Here is a 24432-nt window from a genome sequence, read left to right as displayed (position 1 = left end):
GTCTCTCATAAATGAATAAATAAAACCTTTTTAAAAACTCTGAAACATATGTACAAAAGTACACACTCATGTTCATAGCAGCATTACTCACAACAACACAAAGTGGGAATAAAATAAAATATTCAACAATTTTGAATGGATAGACAAAATGTAGTTTATCCATGCCTTTGGCTTTTATTATTTTTTATCCATACATTTGAGCATTATTCAGCCATAGAAAGGTTTGAAGTACTGATATATGCCACAACTTGAAGGAACCCTGAAAATCTTATGCAATGTTGAAGAAACCAGGTGCAAAAGACCAACATATTGTATGACTCTTTATGTGAAATGTCTAGCATAGGCAAATTTTCTTTCTTCGGGGACACCTGGTGGCTCAGCAGTTGAGCGTCTGCCTTTGGCTCAGGGCCTCATCCTGGGGTCTGGGATTGAGTCCCACATCAGGCTCTCTGCATGGAGGGTGCTTCTCCCTCTGCCTGTGTCTCTGCCTCTCTCTCTGTCTCTGTCTCTCCTAAATAAATAAATAAATAAATAAATAAATAAATAAATAATTTTTAAAAAATTTTCTTTCTTTAGAAAGAAAGAAAATCAGGGATTGCCAGGGGCTGGAGGAAGTGAGAGAATGTACAAAGCTCAGTACAAATTGTGGTTCAAATTGTGCCCAAGCTACAAGTACACTCCATGCCTGAAGTGCAAATTTAAAATTTAGACTGTGTTCCCCACAGCATGGGGAACCATTCCAGAATAGCTTAATATGAAGGGCTAGCCTCAGCCCACACTGTGCAACCACACTGAGCTTCACAGACTGAAGTTCTTGGCTAAACCTAGTTCCCAGAAAATGAAGAATTTCACACTCTTGTGAAAGCATCTCTGTTTTGTTTTGTTTTTTTAAGATTTTATTTTTTTTATTCATAAGAGACACACACACACACAGAGACAGAGACACCGGCAGAAGGAGAACCAGGCTCCCCACAAGGAGCCCGATGTGGGACTTGATTCCAGACCCCAGGATCATGCCCTGAGCCAAAGGCAGACGCTCAACGGCTGAGCAACCCAAACATCCTAAAAGCATCTCTGTTAAAAAGAAATACTACTATGCATATCTTGAATTTTCAAAAACTTTGTTTTTTAAAAAACTACTTTATGGTATACAATGGTAAATAATTTTACTAAGTCCCAGGGGAGAGGACTTTCAATTATTTTACATCAGTTGTCTCTAATATGTTTATGTTTATATTATTTAACCCAATATTTACAATCAATATATATGAAGTTGGTCATCACAGTGTTGTTGACAGTAGCAAAAAACAATCCATCAGTGAAAATTGTATACATACCTCCAGAAAATCATATACCTTTTAAAAATGGCACAAATGAATGCTATGTAACAATATGAAAATCCTTATGCTAAAATGATCAAGAGCACCTATTTGTATGTGTGTGTAAAAAAGATACACACCTACATTCACAAATTCATAGTTAGAAATAATGCACATACCTATTAAAGTTATATGTCATTTGTTATATGTCCTCCACACCTGGAGGAGGAGCCATCTGACGCAGCGCTATGTAGTGGAATGGGAGCACCCCTGTCCATCCATCTACTCTTCGTTACCTGTCCATAGAGAAAGCAGAACAAAAACTGGGAGCAAGCCGCTGGAAATTTTATGACTATTTGACAGGTTATCATATCTGCTAAGTCTAGTACCGAAGAAGCATAGAAAGGATTTAGCTTTATGAAGAGTGGAAGTCCAGGACATTCCAGGCCCAGGGATTGGACATGTCAAGGTCTGAGTCTTTAGGGTTTACAAGATGCCTCCACAGAAACTGTCTCATCGGAGGATTCACAAGCGAGACCAGGAGTACCATCAGCCCTATTTTAGAGACCAGGAGAGGAGGCCAAACGGAGAAGAGAGGCTCCAAGGTCATGCATGTGGCAAACACAACACCGGCCCATGTCATCTGTTTCCATTCTGCTACCGCTCACCTCCTATGGTTTCAACAAAACCCTGGTAGCAGGTAGCAGGCACAGGTTCCATTTGCATGGAATGCCTTCCGTCCTGCAACCTGGCATTGGACCTGACCTGCTTCCTTTCCTGGCTCTGAAGAGTCGTTTTCCGAGGGTCAGCCAGCTTGAAGACCTTCAAACCTCAAAGCTTCCTACCTTTCTGACTGTATGTCCCACACCAGCCCCTGCTCACTGGCTCCTTTCCTTTTCCTGAACATCCTAATCCCTTCCCACCTTAGTTGGGAATGTGGAGGCAATGCCAAGGCCAGCTCATTGGAGTGCCAACTCAAGTTTTCCTCCCTCAGGAGTCCATCTCTGGCCATCTTATCCAAAGTAGGCCACCCATCCCACCCCCAACCTCTCTGCAGCCAGCCGATCCCATTACCCTATTTTGGTCTCATCATGGCCCTTATCTCTCTCAGAAATTCTTATCCATTGACTTATTTGCCACTTGCCTTCCTCCTATCGACATATAAATGCCATAAGAGAAAGGAAAAAATAAAAAAATAAAAATAAAAAATAAATAAATTTCCTTTAATCTCTTGCCCCACATTCTATTAAATGTGTTCAATACATATGCCTAGATTTCTCTCAGTTCCCAAGGTATATATTCTCATGGTCACTTTTTTCACTTATATTTTAAGATTGTGAACAATATCCTACATAGAAGAATATAACGTAGGTATACAATTTAAAGGGTGAATGCTGAGAACAACAAGGCAAACCTAGAAGGTTGGGTTAGTATTTTCTCTTAGGGTGACTGGACACCTTCACTGATGTGGTGGTCAGCTAGGGCTAAGGGCAGGGATGGATCTTCCTCAGGGCTAGAGTCTCCTGAAGTACATGCTATTCTCTCAACTCATTTAGTAGCAAAGAATAGAGTACCAACAGTTCCTCAAGTCTTTTCTCCATAAGGCTAACTAGGAGAGAGGCTTGATCTACTCAAGATGGAAACTGTTCGTGGGGTGAGAAAAAAATAGAAATTTCTCAGAGCAGCAGGGGAAAAAGATGACTTTTCCAAAACAAAATTAGTAACTCTTATCAAATCTGCTCTTTTTCATTTCCTGTCTTAACCTTTTTGCCACTTTATGATGGCAATTTAACAGAGGAAGAGACTGAGGCTCCAATAGAGTGGGTAAACTGTCTGTGTTTAGGGGCACCTCGGTGGCCCAGTAAGTTAGGAGCATGACTCTTGGTTTTGTCTCAGGTTGTTTCTCATGATCCTGAGTTGGAATTCCTGGTAGAGCTCCCTGTGGAGTCTGCTAAAGACTCTCTCCCTCTGCCCCTCCCCATCCATGTGCACACATGTGCATTCTCTCTCTCTCCCAAATATAAATAAATCTTTAAACTCTGTCCAGACTCAAACAGAAAAAAAAAATCCACCCTCAACATTAAACCTATTCTGCAAACAGAAAAGCTATTAAAATGTTTATAACTGTGAAAACTCTGATCAAAGTAGGTTTAGAAAGAACATACCTCAGCATAATAAAGCCATATATTAAAAACCCACAGTTAACATTATACTTTGTGGTCAAAAAACCAAGAAATTTTCCTCTAAGAATAAGACTAGGATGTACTCTGTTTCCACTTTTATTCAACACAGTACTGGAAGTCCTAGCCACAGCAATCAGACAAGAAAAGAAATAAAAAGCTTGCAAAGTGGTAAGGAAGAAGATAAACTGTCACTATTTGCAGATGACATGACACTGTACATAGAAAGCTCTAAAGACTCTATAAAAAACTATTATATCTAATAAATTCAGTAAAGTTGCAGGATACAAAGTAAACATCAGATATCAGTTGTGTTTTATACATTAATAATAAAGTAGCAGAAAGAGAAATTAAGAACACAATTCCATTTATAATTGTACCAAAAAGAATAAAACACCTACTAATAAACATAACCAAGGAGGTGAAAGACCTGCACTCTGAAAATTATAAAACACTGATGAAAGAAACTGAAGACAACACAGACAAGTGGAAAGATATTCCACACTCATGGATTGGAAGAATTAGTATTGTTAAAATGCCCATATTACCCAAAGCAGTCTATAAATTCAGTACAATCCCTATCAAAATACCAACAGTGTGGGATCCCTGGGTGGCGCAGCAGTTTGGCGCCTGCCTTTGGCCCAGGGCGCGATCCTGGAGACCCGGGATCAAGTCCCACGTCGGGCTCCCGGTGCATGGAGCCTGCTCCTCCCTCTGCCTGTGTCTCTGCCTCTCTCTCTCTCTGTATGACTATCATAAATAAATAAAAAAAATTTTAAAAATACCAACAGTGTTTTACACAGAACTAGAACAAATTATTTTTTTTAAGATTTTATTTATTTATTCATGAGAGACACAGAGAGAGAGAGACAGAGACACAGGCAGAGGGAGAAGCAGGCTTCTCGCAGGGAGGGCAATGTGGGACTCAATTCCAGGACCTGGGATCATGACCTGAGCCAAAGGCAGGCAGACATTCAACCACTGAGCCACCCAGGTGTCCCAAAACTAGAACAAATTAATACTAAGATTTGTAGATAACCAAAAAAGAAAAGATCTTGAATAGCCAAAGCAATCTTGGGAAAGAAGAACAAAGCTGGAGGTTTCACAATCCCAGATTTCAAGGTATATTTCAAAACCGTAATATAAGTTGTAACAGTATGGAACTACACAAGAATAGACACATAGATCAATGGAACAGGATTGAGAGCCCAGAAATAAACTCACATTTATATGGCCAATTAATCTACAACAAAGAAGGCAAGAATATACAAGGGGGAAATGAATGGTCTGGGAAACTGGAGAGCTACGTGCAAAAGAATGAAACCGAGCCACTTTCTTACACCATACACAAAAATAAACTCAAAATGGATTATAGACCTAAATATGAGACTTGCAACCATAAAACTCCTAGAAAAAAAACCATAGGCAGTGATTTCTTTGACATTGGCCTTAACAACATTTTCCTATGTATGTCTCTTCAGGCCAGGGAAATAAAACAAACAGAAACTCCTGGGATTACACCAAAATAAAAAGCTTTTGCACAGCAAAGGAAACCATCAACAAAATAAAAAGGCAACCTACTGAATGGGAGAAGATAGTTGCAAATGATACATTTGTTAAGGGCTTAATATTCAAAACATACAAAGAACTTATACAACTCAACACCAAAAAAAAAAAAAAAATCCAATTAAAAAATGGGCAGTTGGGGACACCTGGGTGGCTCAGGAGTTGAGTGTCTGCCTTTGGCTCAGGGCATGATTCTGGGGTCCAGGGATCAAGTCCCACATCGCTCCCTGTAGGGAGCCTGCTTCTGCCTCTGCCTGTGTCTCTGCCTCTCTCTCTGTGTGTGTCTCATGAATAAGTGAATAAAATCTTATTTAAAAAAATGGGCAGATGACCTGAATATACATTTTTCCAAAGCAGACATACATATAACCAATAGATACATGAAAAGACACTCAACATCACTCAACAGCCAGGGAAATGCAAATCAAAACCACAATGAGATATCACCTGACACCTGTAAGAATGGCGAATCAAAAAGACATGAAATAACAAGTATTTGCAAGAATGTGGAGAAAAAGAAACCCTCATGCACTGTTGGTGGGAACGCAAACTGGTGCAGCCACTGTGGAAAACAGTATGGAGGTTCCTTAAAAAATTAAAATTAGAATTACCATATCCAGTAGCTACGCTACTAGGTATTTACCCAAAGAAAAGAAAACACTAATTTAAAAAGATATATGCGCCCCTATGTTTATTGCAGCATTATTTATACCTGCCAACATATAAAAGTGACCTAAACATCCATCAATAGATGAACGGATAAAGAAGAGGTGGTATATATATGTGTACACACACTGGAATATTACTCGCCCGTAAAAAAGGAGATCTTGCCATTTGTAACAACATGGATGGACACAGGTGGTATTATGCTAAGTGAGGTAAGTCAGAGAAAGACAAATATTATATGACTTCGCTTATATGTGGAATCTAAAAAACAAGTGAATAGACAAACAAAAGCCAAAACAGACTGTAAATACAGAGGAGAAACTGATTCTTGCCAGATGGGAAGGCCGTAAGAGGATGGGCAAAATGGGTGAAGGGGACCGGGAGGCAGAGGCTTCCAGTTATAGAGTAAGCGACGGGGAATAGAGTCAGGTCCTGCGGTGACAGCATAAGGCATAGACTTGTCAAACCACTAGGTTGTACACTTGACACTAATGTAACATTGTGCGTCAACTATACTTTTTTTGTTTTCTTCAACTATACTTTTTAAAAGCACACACTAGGCCTCAGCCAGGGGAGCGGCCCCTTTAAGGAAGCAAGGGCTGCGCTGATTGGCCGAGGCTCCGTCAGGGCCACCCAATCCCGAGGCTCTGCGGGGCGAGTTCCGGTCTCGGCGCGGTCTAGAGGCCCGGGGCATGCCGGCCGCACCTCCGCCGCCCGCCCCCGGTGAGTGAGCGCCCCAGGACGGCCGAGGGCTGGTGGGAGGGCGGGGCTGCCCGGCCCCCTGCACTCCAGGCCGCGCTAGGCGCCCGCTCCTTGGGGCACCCCCCCCCCCCCCCCGTCCCCAGTGCTGAGCGGTGTGTCCCCAACCTCGTTCCAGGAGAGCCACTCCTCCTCGCAGGGACTCCTGGCCCCTCCCGTATCGACGTCACGGAGTTGGGGAAAGCCGGCCGAGCCCTGTCCGTGGAAATCAGCACAGCACTGCAGGAAATCCCCGAGTTACAACAATTGGGTGTGCATTAGGGAAAACGTCCCGGAAGCTGTGGGTGGATTCTGACCTGGAATATGTAGAGGAAGTGGGTGTGAATGGAACGTAAAAATTTACAGAAACTGATTGTAATTGTGGCACCAGTCATAAGTGTAGGTAATGTGTCATTTGACTAGGAAATGAATCAGCACAGACATTTGGATAACAAAAGTCCATAGGTCATGAACTTACTCTCCCTCTCTCTTAATATGTAAATCAAATGCTAGATCCCTGCGGTGACTGGAGGAAGGCTGCCTAGAACTTGCAGCCCCTGCACTCCTCAGAAATACCCATTCCCACTGTGAATCACTGCACAGCTGAGAGGGGCTGGAGCATTAAATAGCCCGTTTTAAAGTCTCAGGTAATCAAAGGAAAAATGAAGTCAGAAGGGACCAAATCAGCATTCTCAGCATTCTCTCCCTCTGAGACAGACTGGTATCTTAGTTGTTAAGTAGCAAGACATTTGGCACCAGTGATAAAGTGTTGGGATTTTTAGAAGATTTATCTTATTCAATTGAGTGAATTCAAAATTGCAAGATCACTCTTGCTTGGTTTCTGATACATATTTTGTGACTGGGAGAGAGAAAACTGAGAGTATTCTGACCATCCTAAGGAGCTTCCTAGACTCTGGAAATGGCTTTGTTAGGGTGGGGAAGGAGAAGGAAGCTGAAAATACTGAACTCTAGGGCATAGTTTAAAAGGTATACACTCATTTTCAGGTGTGGTTTCCCTTAAGGAACACAAGGAAGCTCTTCATCCTGCTTGGATTCTGCCTTTAACCCTTGGGAGTGTCCTCTTACACATCCGCACCACCATCCAGACCCAAGAAACCAAGGCCAGAACACAGGTAATCCTGCACTATAATCTTCCAGGTGGTTTCTCTTCCCTCGAAGGCTGACAAGAGGACTCCACTTCAGTAGAGATCGCACCCCCTTATAAACAGGGGCACTCTAAGAGACACATTTCGTATGGGTGTGTGTGTGTGTGTGTGTGTGTGTGTGTAGGAATGAGATTAGAGGACAGTTTTCTTTATAAATGTTTGCAGCATATGTAAAAATTCAGCCATCTATTCCTACATACAGAAAAAAAATAAGGAATGGCAAGTGACCTGAGCTAGGTTTCTCTTGTACCATTCATGCTCTATGTAAATATTTATGCAAAAAAGACATCGTGGGAACTGCCAAGATGGATAATATATTGCTCTTTCCTTCAAACAAGTTCTGGTCTGCTGTTGGAGATAGCTGACTGGGGGTGTCAAAGTCTGCAGAAAGGAGAGAACTTCTGTTAGGTCTCCCTACCCTCATGAGGTAGCCTCTAATAGAGAATGGAATGGGGCAGTGGCAGAAGGGGAGTGAAACTTAATGGCCTGCCTCTTCTCTACAGTGAGTGGTTCAGCCTCCTATGCCCAGCATTGAGGCTGACTGATTCTGGCTCAGAGTAATTCAAGAATGTAGCTATGGCCAGAATCCAGGGAAGCCACTGAAATCTGGCTTGTAGTTCTCACTCACCTGGAGCCAAATTAGCAAGGATGACTCATTCTACTTGTCTGGCATGAAATGCCCTCCCTCCCTCAGCATCATCTCCCCAATTAGCCAGAACCCACTACTTCCTGATGAGGGTATGGAAAATAGAAGCTCTGCTGGGTTTCTCACAGAAGAGTGTGAGTCCTGGATAGAAAGCATTGAGACTGGCCACTGTGACCTAAGTTTCACCTACCAAAGAGAATCAGCAATATCACTGAGGATAGAGCAACTGGAACTTCCCTGAGTTTTGCAATCTTCTGAAAGTAAAATTAATCTAACTGAAGGCCTTCTGTATCTACACAATTGGGTTAAGAACAAAAAATTGAAATTTTGGCCCCTAGAAGTGATGGCCCATTTAAGAACTTCTTAAGTAAGATAAATAAGATAAGCAATACCATGTATTCATTTAAAAATTGCTTTTCCAAGGACATTTAAGTATCATTTTGTTCTTTCCCTCTTGAGAACTTTAGCAGTAGCCTGCAGAGAACAAAGGTGAAGCCAGAAGAGGGTATGTAGGAGAGGTACAGGGATTACAGGAAGAATTTTGACATAGTGACCTTGAGACACCTGAAACTTCCTAAAATACAAATGCAAGGAGCACAGAAGCCTGTCCTCAAGGTGTGCAATGCATCTTCTGAATCACCCCTTCTCAGAAGCAAAGTTTCTGTCATCCAGCTGTACAGAAGTTAAGAAGATGGACGGTATCCAACTGGTCCCTCACAAAAAAAAAAAGAGTGGTCTCTTTGTTTTTTTGTTTTAAAGTATTCAGTTCTTCAAGATTTACAGTGGGAAGAAAAATCAGGAAATATGGAGCTGTATACTCATAGAGTGGGAGAAAATTTTAGAAGTTACCTAAGTTCTGTCCACTGGTCTTAGGTGAGCAAATGTTGGCCAGGCTGGTTAAGTTTGCCCAAGATCAGACAACTAATTAGAAGCAAGGACTAGGGCAGCCTGGGTGGCTCAGCGGTTTAGCGCCGCCTTCAGCCCAGGGCGTGATCCTGGAGACCTGGGATCGAGTCCCACGTCAGGCTTCCTGCATGGAGCCTGTATCTCCCTCTGCCTGTGTCTCTGCGCCTCTCTCTCTCTCTCTCTCTGTCTCTCATGAATAAATAAATAAAATCTTAAAAAAAAAAAAAGGACTATAATCCATGCTGTATTCCCAGGAAATTTGTCTTTTTTTTTTACATTGTTAAAAGCGTATGATAGCTCAAAGTATATCATATGAGGGCATATGTAGAATATATTGTTTTAAGCCTCTTTGCTTTTTCACATTTTAGGTCAAGATGGGGTTTATTTTCTCAAAATCTATGAATGAAAACATGAAAAACCAACAGGAGTTTATGCTTATGAATGCTCGACTCCAGGTACATTTTCAAATAATTAAGCTTTTATGTTGTTATAGTCGTTTCCACAACATGTACTCCAGCAGTACTGTTCTCTTTGACTGCAAAGGGTGAAATGTTCTTGGGGCTCCATCCTCAGAATCAAGATGAAATGCATTATTAGTTATCTGGTGAATGGTTGTATTTATACCTCCAATCCTGATACTTGTGTACAAGTTCCATACTGAAGACATGATGCTTAGAGTGTAGGGTAAGTAGAATAATTCCTCTCCCCTTACCAAGGGATGCTCCCTGCATCCTAATCTCCTCTGAATACACTGCCTTACATGGCAAAAGAGACTTTGCAAATGATTAAGTTAAGGAGTTTGAGAGAGAAGATGCTCAATTATCCTGGATTATCTGGATGGGCCCAATGTAATTACAAAGGTCCTTAGAAGGGATAGAAGAAGGTAAGACGGTCAAAGTTAGAAAGAGAGATCTGAAGATGCTACACCGCTGGCTTTGAAGATAGAGTAAAAGGCAAAGGAATTCAGGTAGCCTCTAGAAGCTAGAAAAGGAAAGGATACAGATTTTCTCCTAGAGCTCATAGGGAACACATTCCCACCAGCCCACTTTGGATTTCTGACTCCAGAACTATAAGATAATTAATTTACATTGTTTTAAGCCACTAAATTTGATAATTTGTTATAGCAATATTAGGAAATTAATATATAGTGTGAAAACTTGACATTGGATTTATGCATAGGTTGGAATAGAAAAGATCAAAGCAATGTAGAAGATTGTCTAATTTCCTATTAGAGGTTGTCAAAAAGGATTACAAAATGTTGTATGTCAAAATCAAGTGCTAAAAGTTTGACTAAAATTATTTTCCTAAGATTTCAAGCAAAGATCTCTTGGCCTTTGTGGTTCATTATGGCCCTGGGATTAGAATGTCCTACTGTTAGACAGTATGGCGATGGGTTCAAAGTGAGGACTAAATCCAGGTTTGAATCCCATCCCCCACCCCCCACCCCCCGACTAACTCTATGATGTGTGCCTCAGTCTCCAGGTCTGTCAACTGGAGGTGACAGTATCCGCTTCAGAGGGTTGTTTTGAAGAGTAATGACGGTATATAGAGAGTATACAGAACAATGCTTCAGGTCTATAGAACACTGCCTTTCACCTTAAAAGTATTACGTCGCTGCTACTGTTATTACTGCTATTGAGTGTCTTGTGCAGGATAACAAATTATTTTGGGAGAATGGAACAATTTAAAGAATGGAAACAAATTGTTGTAACAGAGCACAGTGACCTAGGGGAGAGCAAACATTAGGCATAAAAACCAGCCAAGAATGTCAAAGACCCAGAGAGTCCTTTCCTAAGACCTTTGGAAATGACAGACTTTACATCAGTTCCTATGAAGTCACGATATATGAAGGTCCTGGGATTTTATCCCACTCTCAAGCTAACAAATTAGCCTGTTCCTATTTCATGGACACTGGCCAATACAAGAGACACTTCCATCAGAGACAAAGGACTTCATTACTCATAGCAGAGTAAGCAACATGAGTGTGAGGTTGGCATGAATATCCCCATGTTCCTCGAGTCTCACAGAGGTGACAAAGATGGAGTTAAATGGATGCTGTGCACATATGAGGAATCCTGGGCTTAGGGAATCTACTGCCTTTATAACAATCAGCGAGCTGGGGATGGGGGGGTGGGGTGCGGGACTTGACCTCATTCCTCAAGGTCATTTGCCCTAAATACAACCCAGAGAAATGGCCTGAATAAGAGCAATCTGGGTCTTGTCTCCTTGGCCTACTCAGCAAGAATGTGCGGGGACATTCAGGGGCCATGGACAGTTGCCTCCCAACAACCTGCCTCTCAGCCCTATTGATCAGAGCTTTGAATAGCCTTGACTTCTGCCCACTGATCCCAGTGACCACTATAGCTAGTGCTAAGTTCAAACTAGTAGGAACACTATCATTGCCATCAGTTTTCAGCTCAGCTGAAACAGAGGTAAACTAGGTCCATGCATTTCTCTATGAATCCAAGGGCCCAATTAAGCCAGTAGCTCTATTTCATGTGGCAGGGTAGGAGATGGAAGATTTTCCCAAAAGTGGTAGCTACTACTCCTTTATGAAATTCTGGAGTGAATTAGGGCCAGGCCAGTCATACCCTCAAATACATTTTTATTTGACCAGCAAACAGGTCATTCCTTTCCTTGTACCTGTCATGTCCTCATCAACCCACCTCAAAACGGGATGAAGCCTGAGAGTCACAAGACTCCCTGGGTCAGGTATTCATTTTTAACAAGAGCTCAGTCATAGTCGGTCGCTTCCTCCTGCCTTTTTGAAAGGGTTATGTTATGGGTTGAATTGTATATCCTTTCCACAATTCCTATGTTAAAGTTCTAATCCCTACTATCTCAGAATATGATGTGTTTGGAGAAAGTCTTTACTGAGTCAGTCAAGTAAAATGAGGTCAGTAGGATGGGCCCTAATCCAATATAAGACTGCTGTCCTCATAAAATGGGGGAAATCTGAACACAGAGGCATGCCTACAGAGAGAATGTGATGTGACTATGAGGTCAGCTATTTACGAGCCAAGGACAGAGGCTTGGAACTGATGCTAGCACATAGCCCTGGGAAAGCAACTAACCCTACTGACACCTCAATTTTGGACTTCTAGCCTCTGGAACTGAGACAATAAATTTCTGCTGTTAAGCCACCTTGTTTGTGGTGTACTTTGTTTTGACAGTCCCAGGAAACTAATACAGGAGGTATTTGGTGCCTGTCTTTGCAGGTGGTGATGCTGTATAGGCAATGGCCTCTCTGGAGATTGGCTGTGATTTTCTCTTCTTCTCCATGGGATTCTATATTGTTTCTAATAGACCACCTGGAAGATGTCAGGGAATCCCTAAGTGAGTGTCCTCTCATCACTATGAGTATTTACAATTTAAGCAAGTAAATATCAATTTCATTAGACATTTATTTGCAGGGGACATTACTGCAGTAACCTGAATCAGCTCAAGGATCACTTTCATTTCCCTTCCTTACTGCAAACTTTGCCCAAACTCATCATTTGAATTCCAGTACTTTTTTTCTCTATGGGAACACAGACCAGAGAATTTAACACAGGTACTTCAGGGGTTATCTTAGTAGTTAAGGAGATTACACTGTCTTAGAGCTGGGGAAAACTGGGGAATGCAGAGGGGCAAGGACAGCTTTTTGCCCTTTGGCTCCTCATTCCTGAATTGGTACCGCTTCCTCCCCTGTGGACCCCTGGCTTCTGAAGAGTGCTGGTGTTCAGGGACATCATTCTCTTAGCCTCTACTGGTGTCATTGTTCTGCTCTACACCCTCAGCTCTCTGGGCCATCCTGCTGCTGAGTTCAGTCTCCCCACATGGGACCAAGCATACTTGGGCACCTGTATCCAACAGAGCCATAAACATTTGAGTTCCTCTTCTCTTCTCTTTGAAGTTCCTCAGTACACCAGGCCTTCTTCCTTAAAGCAGCTGAAGTTGGAGGGAGAGGCAGAGGGAGAGAGTAGCTCAGTGCCTGTAAGCAAGGCTTTGCACTTACTCTCCATTTCAAGGCACCTCCCTTCAGCTGTAGCCACAATGCCTGCCTTTTGGCTGGGCTGTGGGTCTTGCTGCCCCATTTTCTTGATCATATCCTTTCCTTCTCCCACTCCACAGGACAACATGCCACAATCACAGCACCATCTGAGCAGCTTATTTGGATTCTACCTTTTGTTGTTCAGACCCATTTAACACACTGGACAGTGAGAGACCCTTTCTCTACTTTCCCACTCTTACCACCACCTGGGTGAGGCTATTTCCTACCAGATCTGAGAGTCTTTTCGTATCTAATAACCCAACCAACAAAGGGCCTTGTCCTTTCTCTTTCAGAGCACTATGTCTCTATCAGTGTCTCTTTCTTGTCACCAAAACTGGCAGGCTCTGTGAAGGGTCTGGGATTTTACACAACTTACAAGTCTGTTACTGCTTCACAGATACTGGCAGAAGACTTGTTATTTACAGTGCAGTAAGCAGCATAAGTATATTCATTATAAGCATAAGATGCTTTATATATATCCCAGATGGAGGTAGGCTTAATTGGATGCCAAGGTGGATAGAGTGGGGAAACAGTAAACTGGAATCTACTACTTTTACCATGACTGGTCAGTAAGGCTGCTCTTAGATAAGACCTGTTACTTCATCTCTCAAGGTTGCTTACTGCAAATAAAACTCTGAGAAATGGCCCAGGTTAAAAACAGAGCCTGTATCCTTGGCTTACCCAGTAAAAAGTATGGGATTGCTCATGGCCCATGCAGACTGATTCTCCCAACGTGTGTTTGGTTAAGACAATTAGTTTTTCCTTATTTATCAGGATATACTTTATTATTTATCTTCTAATTTCAAGAAAAGATGACAAAGAGAATGTAGATCAATATGGTTGAAGCATCTTTCCAACCCTAAAGCTACTTAAGTTTTGATCCTAACTGGGACAGCCTAGAGTGAAACATAATCTATAGAAATTTTTGGAAGGTCGGTGGGTCCTCAGATGCTCCCCATTTAAAGAAATTAAACTTCTAATGTCATTCCTAGGGTTTAGAGCTATTCTTTTATTGAAAAAAAAAAAGTAGCACAAAACATTTGATACATACTAGAGAATATATTTGTAAGTTATTAAACATAATAAAATGAGCACCAATGAACCCATTACTAAATTGAAGAATCTTGTTATCACAATACTTCTGAAGCTACCCATAGATAGGCTCCATCCTACATGTTGAATGAACCCAAACAGCTAAAGCTGGCCTGGAATTGACCTCATATCCCAAGCCCCTGGGACTGAGCAGGACTCAGCAAATATAAGGAATGAGCCACTGGAATAGAAGATTACATGTCTTTGTAAGTTCTTTAAAAGATTTTTAAAAATCTTAGTTGAAACACTGTGTACTAATGCCTTTAGCTTGTGACAGCATGTCTTTTGGCCCTTTTCCTATTTAAGGGCATCTCAATAAAAAAGGTAAATAGAGGAAATAGAGCAAAACTTTCATTAAAGAAAAGCCTAATGACTAGAATCCTTTTCCCAGTGTTTTTTTTTTTCTAGTTCTACTTTTATTTTTTGGTAAAAAAAAAAAAAGAAAGAAAGAAAAAAAGAAAGATAAATCATAACTCAACAATCCCATGTTATTGTTTTGTTTGTTTGTTTTCATTCAGGGAAAGGACCAGAATGAGAGATTCAGCTACATTTCATACCAGTGCCCAGGTTCCTAACTGGCTATACATTGTACTCACCCAGGGCCCTGGGATGATGTTTAGCCCCACCCAGACCAATTAGATCTCTTCATGGTGGGGCATGTTGTTATTTCTCTAAGCTCTCCAGGGGACTGTAATGCATAGCCTGGTTTGAGACTTCTGCCTTTCCTTTTTCTATGATGCTCCATAATTACAATTAATGATTGGGGAATTTAGTATAATGCATATTGAAGATGGAACCAAGTAACTTTTTAACTTAAGTTAATCATGAAATTAAATCAGTCACTGGAGTCTGACTAATAAAAACTTATAAAAGGCTTCAAATCAGAAAGTTTTCTTTATGAACAACTTTAGTTCAATTTGAGCTGGAGGGGATTCATATGACTAGTTATAATGATATTTTCAGATCATCAGTAAACTTCAGTTTCTCATTGCTTTATTTAGCCTCTGTTACTGAGGATGGTAGATAGATAGCTATACTCAGTAAACTATCACTCAGGTGAAAATTAATACTTTTGGGATCCCTGGGTGATTTAGCAGTTTTGCACCTGCCTTTGGCCCAGGGCATGATCCTGGTGAGATCGAGTCCCACATTGGGCTCCCTGCATGGGGCCTGCTTCTCCCTCTGCCTGTGTCTCTGCTTCTCTCTCTCTCTGTCTCTCAGGAATAAATAAAATCTTTAAAAAAAAATTTTTTTAAATGAATACTTTCTTAAAATGCCATTAGACGGCATACCTAAACTAATTTTATATCACCTGAGTGGCTAAGAAGCATTTTGATGTTATAGAATAGGATAGAAACTGGAAGTAGAGAGCAGAAAAAAATGAAGGAAGATTCCATAGGTCCTTGCTGTGCTTTAGTGCTATGTACACAAAGCACTTATGGTCCATGTAAAGATAAGTCAGGTAACTTATTCACTTTACTGTAAATAGGCAACAAACTAAAAGTTTTAAAATACATGAAAGCCATCCTTTGACTTGTATGTCTATAGTTAGAGTTTGGTGTTATAGAAAGGAAGCATAGTTATAAACCAAAAAATATATAGTTATTTAATATATATAAAATGATATGCTAAGCAGGACTCAGAAATGTATAAGGTACAGGCTCTGTATTCAAGGGACTTCTCATCTAGTTTGCTGGAAAGAGAATGAGTTATGCTGCAATAACCAGATGGTTGTGTATGTGTTAAGCTGAATACTGGCCCCCTAAAGACGTCCATACCCTAATCCCCAGAACTTTGAATATATAACCTAATGTGGCAAAACGGACCTTGCAGATACAACTGGGGGAGCAGACCTTGAGATGGGAAAATTATCCTTGATTATCCATGTGGATCCAATCTAAACACACAAATTCTTAAAAGCATAAAGGTAAAGACAAAAAAAGAAAGAAACACTATATGATTCCATTCTTGTAATTTAAGAAACAAAAAATTGTTTTTAACTCTAGTATACTTAACATACAGTACTATATTAGTTTCAGGTGTACCATAAAGGATTCAACAATTCCATACATTTCTCAGTGCTCATCATAAGTGTATCTTTTATTAAAAACTATTATACACTCTGAATCTCCTTCATCTAATTCACCCATCCCCCCACCTCCCTTCTGGTAACCCTCAGTTTGTTCTCTATAGTTAAGAGCCTGTTTTTTTTTTTTCTTTGCTTATTTTTTTTTTTTAAGTAGCTGCATGTCCAGTGGGGAGCCCAATGCAGGGCTTGAACTCATGACCTGAGATAGAAACCAAAGCTGAGCTGAGATTCATATTCAGAAATGGTAGGAAATCGAAGTGAAATAAAAAGGTCATTGGTCCCATAGGCACTTGCTTCTACAAATGACAAAGAAAGGTCAAGCCACCAAGTTGATCTTATGCTGCCTAGTCCTTCCATGCTGACAGTGGGTCTAGGACCCTTCCTGCAATTAATTCTCTAAAGGGGAGGAGACACACTGTCTTTAGATTTGATCACAAACTTCAGTGAGACCAATGAATGCCATTATAGACTACCAAAAAGCTTTTCTTTTTCTTTTTCTCCCTTAGCTGTATATTCTGTTTTCATAAATCTCCTCCTGGGTTTTAATTCATTTTTAGTTCATTGCGTGAACATAGGTGGTTACTTTACCTATTAACTCAGTAAAACATGTTCTGAATGCCTTGGGACAGAGTTTGGATGCAAAATTGTTAATTAAAATATGATACTATGGCCTTAATGATTTTATTTTCTCTATAAATCTTTTTTTTTCTCTATAAATCTTAATATGTACTCTTTCTCCCTCTCACCCTACCTTATTCCAAAAAGAATTTCATGCAGGCTTGCTGTTAAAATCTTTAGACTTCTCATATTTATTTTGTTTCTACTCCATTTTCTTCCTTAAGATAATTAAGGATGTAAGAGGAAGGAGGATTTTTTAAAAAAGATTTTATTTATTTATTCATGAGACACACACACACACACACACACACACACACACACACAGGCAGAGACACAGGCAGAGGGAGAAGCAGGCTCCATGCAGGGAGCCTGACATGAGACTTGATCCCGGGTACCCAGGATCAGGCCCCTGGGCTGAAGGCTGTGCTAAACCGCTGAGCCACCCGGGCTGCCCAGAAAGGAGGATTCTTTTTTTTTTTTTTTTTTTTTTTAAGATTTTATTTATTTATTTATTCATGAGACACACACACACACACAGAGAGGCAGAGACACAGGCCAAGGAGAAGCAGGCTCCATGCAGGGAGCCCGACATGGGACTTGATCCCGGGTCTCCAGGATCACACACCCCAGACCGAAGGCGGCACTAAACCGCTGAGCCACCAGGGCTGCCCGAAGGAGGATTCTTAAGAGAGAAAAAAATACCCCCTATAAATATCCTTAATACTTAAAGGGAACAACCCAAAGTATCATTATTCTTCAATAAATTTACTAGATGCAAAATTATAGTCCAACCACATTTTCAGAAATGCTTTAGTTGGAAATAATTTTAGATTTGCAGTAAAGTTACAAAACTAGTATAGAGAGTTTATAGATACCCTTTGTATATTAGCTTCCTCTAATATTAGAATTAACCACTTATTCAGAGTCCTGGCTTGTTTTATTGGAGAATAGTCCTTAGAAATCAAGATCTAGATTCTAGGTGTGTTTGTTCCTATGGTCATTGTTCCTAGCTCCATTCAGCAAAGACATGTACATATACTAACCCATGCATATACGCACACTATAAACCAGGAGTTCATACTGATATCTCTGATTGCAATCCAGTAGGATGTTTCATTCTAGTCTTTCCCCTTTCTTTGTAAGTTCTTTCTCAGACAGTAAGAAAGCTTGCTTTAATTTTCTACAGTGTATTCACTTTATATAGCCCCCTTCCTACACTCTCCCTATAGGTGTCTAATTTCTCTAGTCTTTGATTATCCTTCTTGAATTTCTTTTGTACATTAAACAGATACACATGTATTGTTTTACATGAAGGGTAGCATACCATTGATACCCGTTTATGCCTTGCTTTTTTCATTTAGCAGTATATCCTGCAAACTACTCCAAAGCTGTTCATAGAGACCTTTCTCTCTCTTTTTTTTTTTATGATAGTCACAGAGAGAGAGAGAGAGAGAGAGAGAGAGAGGAGGCAGAGACACAGGCAGAGGGAGAAGCAGGCTCCATGCACCGGGAGCCCGATGTGGGATTCGATCCTGGGTCCCCAGGGTCGCGCCCTGGGCCAAAGGCAGGCACTAAACCACTGCGCCACCCAGGGATCCCTAAGACCTTTCTCATTTTTTGAACATGGTACTCCACTGTGTGGAATATCATTATTTATTCAAGTGATTATGACACTATATTAGTTTCCTATTCCTGTGACAAATTATCACAAACTTAGTGACTTCAAAAAAAAATAACCCACAGATTAGTTATCTTACAGTTCTGAAAGAAATTCAAAATGCTCACTGGATGAAAATTAAAGTGTAAACAGGGCTGCATTCCTCATGGAGGGTCTAGAGGAGAATCCCTTTCCTTGTCTTTTCCAGTTTCTAGAAGCTGTCTGAAATCCTTGGCTCATGTCCCTTTCTTCCCTCCTTAAGCCAGCAGTGTAGCATTTTTACCTCTGACTCTCTTCCCTCCATCTTTCATTTATGAGGACCCTTGTGATTTTATGAGACCCACCTGGAGATTTCAGGGTGGTCTCCCCATTTCAAAATCCTTAACTAAATCACACCTGCAAAATCCCTATTTGCCATGTAAGGTAATATATTCACAGGTTCTGGGGGGTTAGAACATAAATTTCTTTGAGGGCCTGTTATTTTGCCTACCACAAGTACTTATTTTCACTATTTTGCTATTGCAAATAGTGCTGCAGGGAATACCTTGTGCTTTCACATTCTTTATGTTATTGACTCTGCATTTTGAGTCTTTGTTTAGAAAGCCTTTACCTATACCAAAGTTAAAGAGGTAGTCATCCATGTTTCCCTATGGCACTTGTATAGCTTCACTTATTTATGTTTAGATCCATAATCCATTTGGAGTTTGTTTTTGTGAGATGTGGATCCAATTTTCTTTCCCAAAATGGCTACCTAGTAGTACATACATTCATTAAAAAGTATATCTTATAAAAAATAGAAAGGAAAGAAAACTTCCAAATTCATTCTGTGAGGCCAACATTCCCCTGATACCAAAACCAGACAGACTCCACTAAAGACGATAACTACAGGCCAGTATACCTCATGAACAGAGATGCAAAAATTCTCAATAAAATACTAGCAGACCAAATCCAACAATACATTTTAAAAAATCATTTACCATGATCAACTGGGATTCATTTCTGGGTTGCAAGAGTGGTTCAATATTCGCAAATCAATAAACATGATTTACCACATTAATAAAAGAAAGGATAAGAACCCTGTGATCACTTCAGTAGATGCAGAAAAAGTATCTGAAAAAATATAACATCCATTCATGATATGAACCCTCAACAAAGTATAGATAGAACATACCTCGACATCACAAAATCCATAGCTAATATCATCCCAAATGAGGAAAAACTAAGAGCTTTTCCCCTAAGGTCAGGAACAAGACAGGAATTCCACTCTCACCACTTTTATTTAACATAGTACTACTGGAAATCCTAGCCACAGCAGTTAAACAACCTAAATAAAAGGCACTCAGATCTGCAAGGAAGAAGTAAAACTTTCACTGTTTACAGATGACATGATAGTCTACATAGAAAACCCAAAATACTCAGCAAAAAAACTGCTAGAACTGATGAACAAATTCAGAAAAGCCACAGGATACAAAATCAACATAGAGAAATCTGTTCCATTTCTATACTATACTATTCTATACTATTCTATGTTCCATTTCTATAATGAAGCAGCAAAAAGAGAAATCAAGAAATCAATCCATTTACAATTGCATCAAAAAGAGTAAGATACCTAGGAATAAACTTAATGAAAGAGGTGAAAGACCTGTACTCTGAAAACTAAAACACTGAAAAGAAAGAAAAGAAAGAAGACACAAAGAAATGGAAAGACATTCCATGCTCGTGAATTGGAAGAACCAATACTGTTAAAGTGTCTATACTTCCCAAAGCAATTCATACATTTGATGCAATCCATATTTAAATACCAGCAGCATTTTTCACAGAGCTAGAATAGACAATACTAAAATTTGAAAGGAAAAAAAAAGTCCATCTTTACCCTCCAGTGATTTGAGATGTCACCTTTACTAGTCTTCTGTGTATACTCGACACTATCTCTGGACATGCTATTTCACTGGCCAATTTGTCTATTCATGTACCAGTATTATAATTTTAGTATGTTTTAATGCCTGGTTAGGCTAATATGGCCTTGTAGTTTATTTTTTTAATGTTTATTACATATTTGCATTTTTGTAAAAACTTTAATATCAATCTGTCCAACTCTATAAAAATAGTTTATTGATTTTTAAAATTAGGACTATATGCAATTATAAATTTATCTAGGAAGAACTGTTGAGTCATTCTACCCAAGAACAGAGTATGTCTTTCCCTTTAAAAGAGTATTTTTATGTCTTCCAGGAGTTTATAAATGAACTACAATATAAGGCAAAGTGGGATTTTTTTGTGTGTGTGGAAAAAAAAGACATTTAAGTTAAATTTCAAAATTTCCTGTAAAATGTTTATGAAAAGAATCTTTCAGTTGAATTCCTTGCCTATTTGTCAAAGGACCACATTAGCAGTGCATAAGATGGTGGGACATTCTTACTCTGAAATGTGCAGGACAGAAGGGAAGAGGAACGGCAGAACTTCCAGTGGCACAACTGGAAATCTAGAAAGGAAAACTGAGCCCAGACTGCTGCCTTCTGGATACAAGGCCAGGAAATGGCTACTTAGGACCCTGGATATATTCTCTGTGTATGCAACCAAAAAATCACAGGCACTGGGGGCAGACACACGTAGGAATGACCTTGGCTCCATCACTTACTGGTTTTATGACCTTGGATAAGTGATATATGTTCTCTGAACCTCAGCTTCATCACTATGATGGGGAGAAGGATACCCAAGTACTACCCTGTAGCCAAAGGAGATGCTCAAAAATGTTCCCTTCTTTCTCATGTATCTTCTATTTTCCTCTCTCTTATGTGCTCACAGTCACTACTTCATTCTTTATTCCATCTCTAATTTCATTCTCCATTTTTATTCTTCATCATTTTTTTTTTATCTTTCCCCATCTCTATAATGTCAATTCTGTGGTCAGGCATATGCTTTCCTAGTTCCCTTTCCCCTCTGCATTGTAAGATGTTTAGCACTTTAAACAGTCAATCCTGATAATGGGGATAGGGCACCCTTTAGCCTGTCAGCCCCACAGCCTCTCATTGGGACTCCGGATCCCACTGAGCATGCTCAGCCATAAGACACTGAGACATATGCAGGTGTCCCTTCTAGAGCCATAGCAGAACCAAAGTCTTTCCTCAAGGTTCCTGTAACCTGAGCCAGAGAACATAAACATATTCCTATGTGTCCACCTTACTACGAAAAGCAATTGCTTCTTATTCATTCCTTTTATACATACAATATCTTAGGTTCTTTTTTTTTTTTTTCAAAGATCTATCCATTTATTCATGAGAGAGACACACACACAGAGGCAGAGACACAGGTAGAGGGAGAAGCAGGCTCCACGCAGGGAGCCTGATGCGGGACTCGACCCTGGGACCCCAGGACCACGCCCCGGGCCAAAGGCAGGAGCCAAACCACTGAGCCACCCAGGGATCCCCAATATCTTGGGATTCTTATGCTCCCCGCCCCCCCAGGAAATTTCTGAACAAAGAAAAAAATCCCAATTTAATTAGTTCACTAAATACTAATTTACTTGTGATGTATGTGGAACACGGCAAAGTAATCAGCACAAAGTTAGGAAGGTAATGAGTAAGCATTGTCCTGAAGAAACAATAATTGGGAGGAAAAAAGTTCCTCTCTTAGAGCCATGTATTTTTTTTTAAAGATTTTATTTATTTATTTATTTATTTATTTATTTATTTGCGAGACAGACAGATAGCAGGAGCAGGGGAGAGGGAGAAGCAGACTCCCTGCTGAGTGACGCAGGGCTCCGTCCCAGGACCCTGCAGTCATGACCTGAGCTGAAGGGAGACCCTTAACCATCTGAGCCACCCAGGCACCCCAAGAGTCATGTATTTAAATGTGACTGACTATAATGGCAATTTAAAGTATGCTTTTCTTATAGAATTGTTGAATCACTATATTGTACACTTGAAACTAATACAACACTGTATGTTAACTGGAATTAAAACTTAATAAAATTTAAAATAAAGTATGTTTTTATTATAATCATTGAATAAAAGTATATCCTGTTTCTAATTTTTCTTGTCAAGAGATTTAGACATCTATTCCAATACTTAGCATTTACTTTACAACTAATATTGATTTGTACAAAACCATAATTTCTTTTTTTTTTAATGTTTTTTTTTAAAATTTTTTTTTATTATTTATTTATGATAGTCACAGAGAGAGAGAGAGAGAGGCAGAGACACAGGCAGAGGGAGAAGCAGGCTCCATGCACCGGGAGCCCGATGTGGGATTCGATCCCGGGTCTCCAGGATCGCGCCCTGGGCCAAAGGCAGGCGCCGAACCGCTGCGCCACCCAGGGATCCCCCATAATTTCTTATTAAGATAAAAAAAGGCAAAATGTGTTGCCCATCTTTAATACTTGCTAAGACTTTGGATCTGATCTACACCAGAACTCTGAACACATTCTCTCCCGCAGAATCAAATCATTACTTAATTTAAATCAGGTCACCACTTTGTTCTTCTGTGTTTGTCCCCCTCTTCCTGCAGATCTATGCTCTGCCTTTCCCTGCCCTGAGTCCTGGGGTTCTGAACCTCAGCCCTACATCCCCCAGGCTCCTTTGCCCTCTGGCTTCAGGCTGAACTCAGTCAGCAGGCCACACCAACAGGAGCCTGGAGTGGGGGGTAGTCAGTGAATTTAGGTCTGTGGTTCTGGAGGTGTCAGTGGTTTCCTAGAGTCACAGCTCATTTCAGACTTCCTCTCTCCCATACCTCCAGCCCTCACTAGGCTCTGGGTAACATTGAGCCCTTCCCTTTCCCCTTCCAGCCTTAGGATTAATGGTTTGCTGCTGTCTCTCTGCCCCTGGGTGCCTCACTGTACCTAGCGGTTACCTTAAACCCTGCCCGCAGTTAGCACAGTCCCTTCATTAAATTCTTTTCTGTTAAACTTATTTGACTATCATAAATAAATTAAAAAAAAAAAAAAAAAAAAACCTGGGATCCCTGGGTGGCGCAGCGGTTTAGTGCCTGCCTTTGGCCCGGGGCGTGATCCTGGAGACCCGGGATCGAATCCCACATCGGGCTCCTGGTGCATGGAGCCTGCTTCTCCCTCTGCCTGTGTCTCTGCCTCTCTCTCTCTCTCTCTCTCTCTCTCTCTGTGACTATCATAAATAAATAAAAATTTTAAAAAAATAAACTTATTTGAAGGAGCATGTTTTCTACCTCCTGTCAACACCACACAAATTAATGGGTATGTTTGTGTTTTTCTTATGAACTATATGACATTTAAAAGATACCTGCATGTATTATGAATACTAAAAAGATATACTTTTTAATTAATATGCATTAAATTCAGTGCTTCTGACAATTGTAGGTTGAGTGTGATGACCTCCAAACTGTCTGATACAAGCTAAAATTAAAAAATGAAAACTTGCGTCAGACTTTGCTCTAAGTCTGCACTCATTTGAGCTGACTAGTTGCTAAATTTCTTTTTCAATTCCCTCGTTGGGTATGTACATCAAGTGAAATGAGCAGTGTCTCTGCTGACCAAAAGGACAGGACCTCGGACTCAAGCATGTGACATGTAATTTACAACAGAGCAGCTGCTGCTTTGATAAAATCGATGTCCCCTTTCAGATGTAGATGTGGGAACTACAGAGAAATTATAAAGCTAAAACTTATGTATACATGTAGAGCAAAGTTGAGCTAAATACTGTCTTCAAAGCACCTAGTTTCTTTAGCCATGTCACAATTAACAAGGTACCATCAAAGTGAGGTAAATGGTGCAGATTTATTTCAGC

The 24432-nt window shown here is 40.4% G+C and overlaps 2 protein-coding genes across 8 annotated transcripts in view; one reads left to right on the top strand and one right to left on the bottom strand.

Annotated features, from left to right (window-relative positions):
- CD274 (CD274 molecule) overlaps nucleotides 1-24432 on the bottom strand; it is a 129931-nt gene that overhangs the window by 20928 nt on the left and 84571 nt on the right. For 3 of the 4 annotated variants that reach the window (XM_041743880.1, XM_041743882.1, XM_041743884.1), the window contains 2 exons: nucleotides 6599-6786; nucleotides 1499-1615 (listed from right to left, as the gene is read on the bottom strand). The gene's annotated coding sequence lies outside the window, so the exon portion shown is untranslated. Of the gene's footprint in view, nucleotides 1-1498; nucleotides 2316-6598; nucleotides 6787-24432 lie in introns of those variants that run through there. The other variant, XM_041743883.1, reaches the window with a different exon arrangement.
- The window catches only part of LOC121484515 (plasminogen receptor (KT)), a 78538-nt gene continuing 59872 nt past the window's right edge, over nucleotides 5767-24432 (top strand). For 2 of the 4 annotated variants that reach the window (XM_041743885.1, XM_041743887.1), the window contains exons 1-4: nucleotides 5767-6454; nucleotides 6609-6740; nucleotides 7475-7602; nucleotides 9556-9642. In XM_041743885.1, coding sequence (XP_041599819.1) covers nucleotides 6424-6454; nucleotides 6609-6740; nucleotides 7475-7602; nucleotides 9556-9642 — 378 coding nt within the window. In that variant the 5' untranslated portion in view covers nucleotides 5767-6423. Of the gene's footprint in view, nucleotides 6455-6608; nucleotides 6741-7474; nucleotides 7603-9555; nucleotides 9643-12405; nucleotides 12524-24432 lie in introns of all 4 variants that reach the window. The other 2 variants (XM_041743889.1, XM_041743888.1) reach the window with 2 other exon arrangements.

The sequence above is a fragment of the Vulpes lagopus genome, chromosome 2 (assembly GCF_018345385.1).
Source record: "Vulpes lagopus strain Blue_001 chromosome 2, ASM1834538v1, whole genome shotgun sequence".
Classification (NCBI taxonomy): domain Eukaryota; kingdom Metazoa; phylum Chordata; class Mammalia; order Carnivora; family Canidae; genus Vulpes; species Vulpes lagopus.
This window is presented reverse-complemented; position numbering and strand designations above follow the sequence as displayed.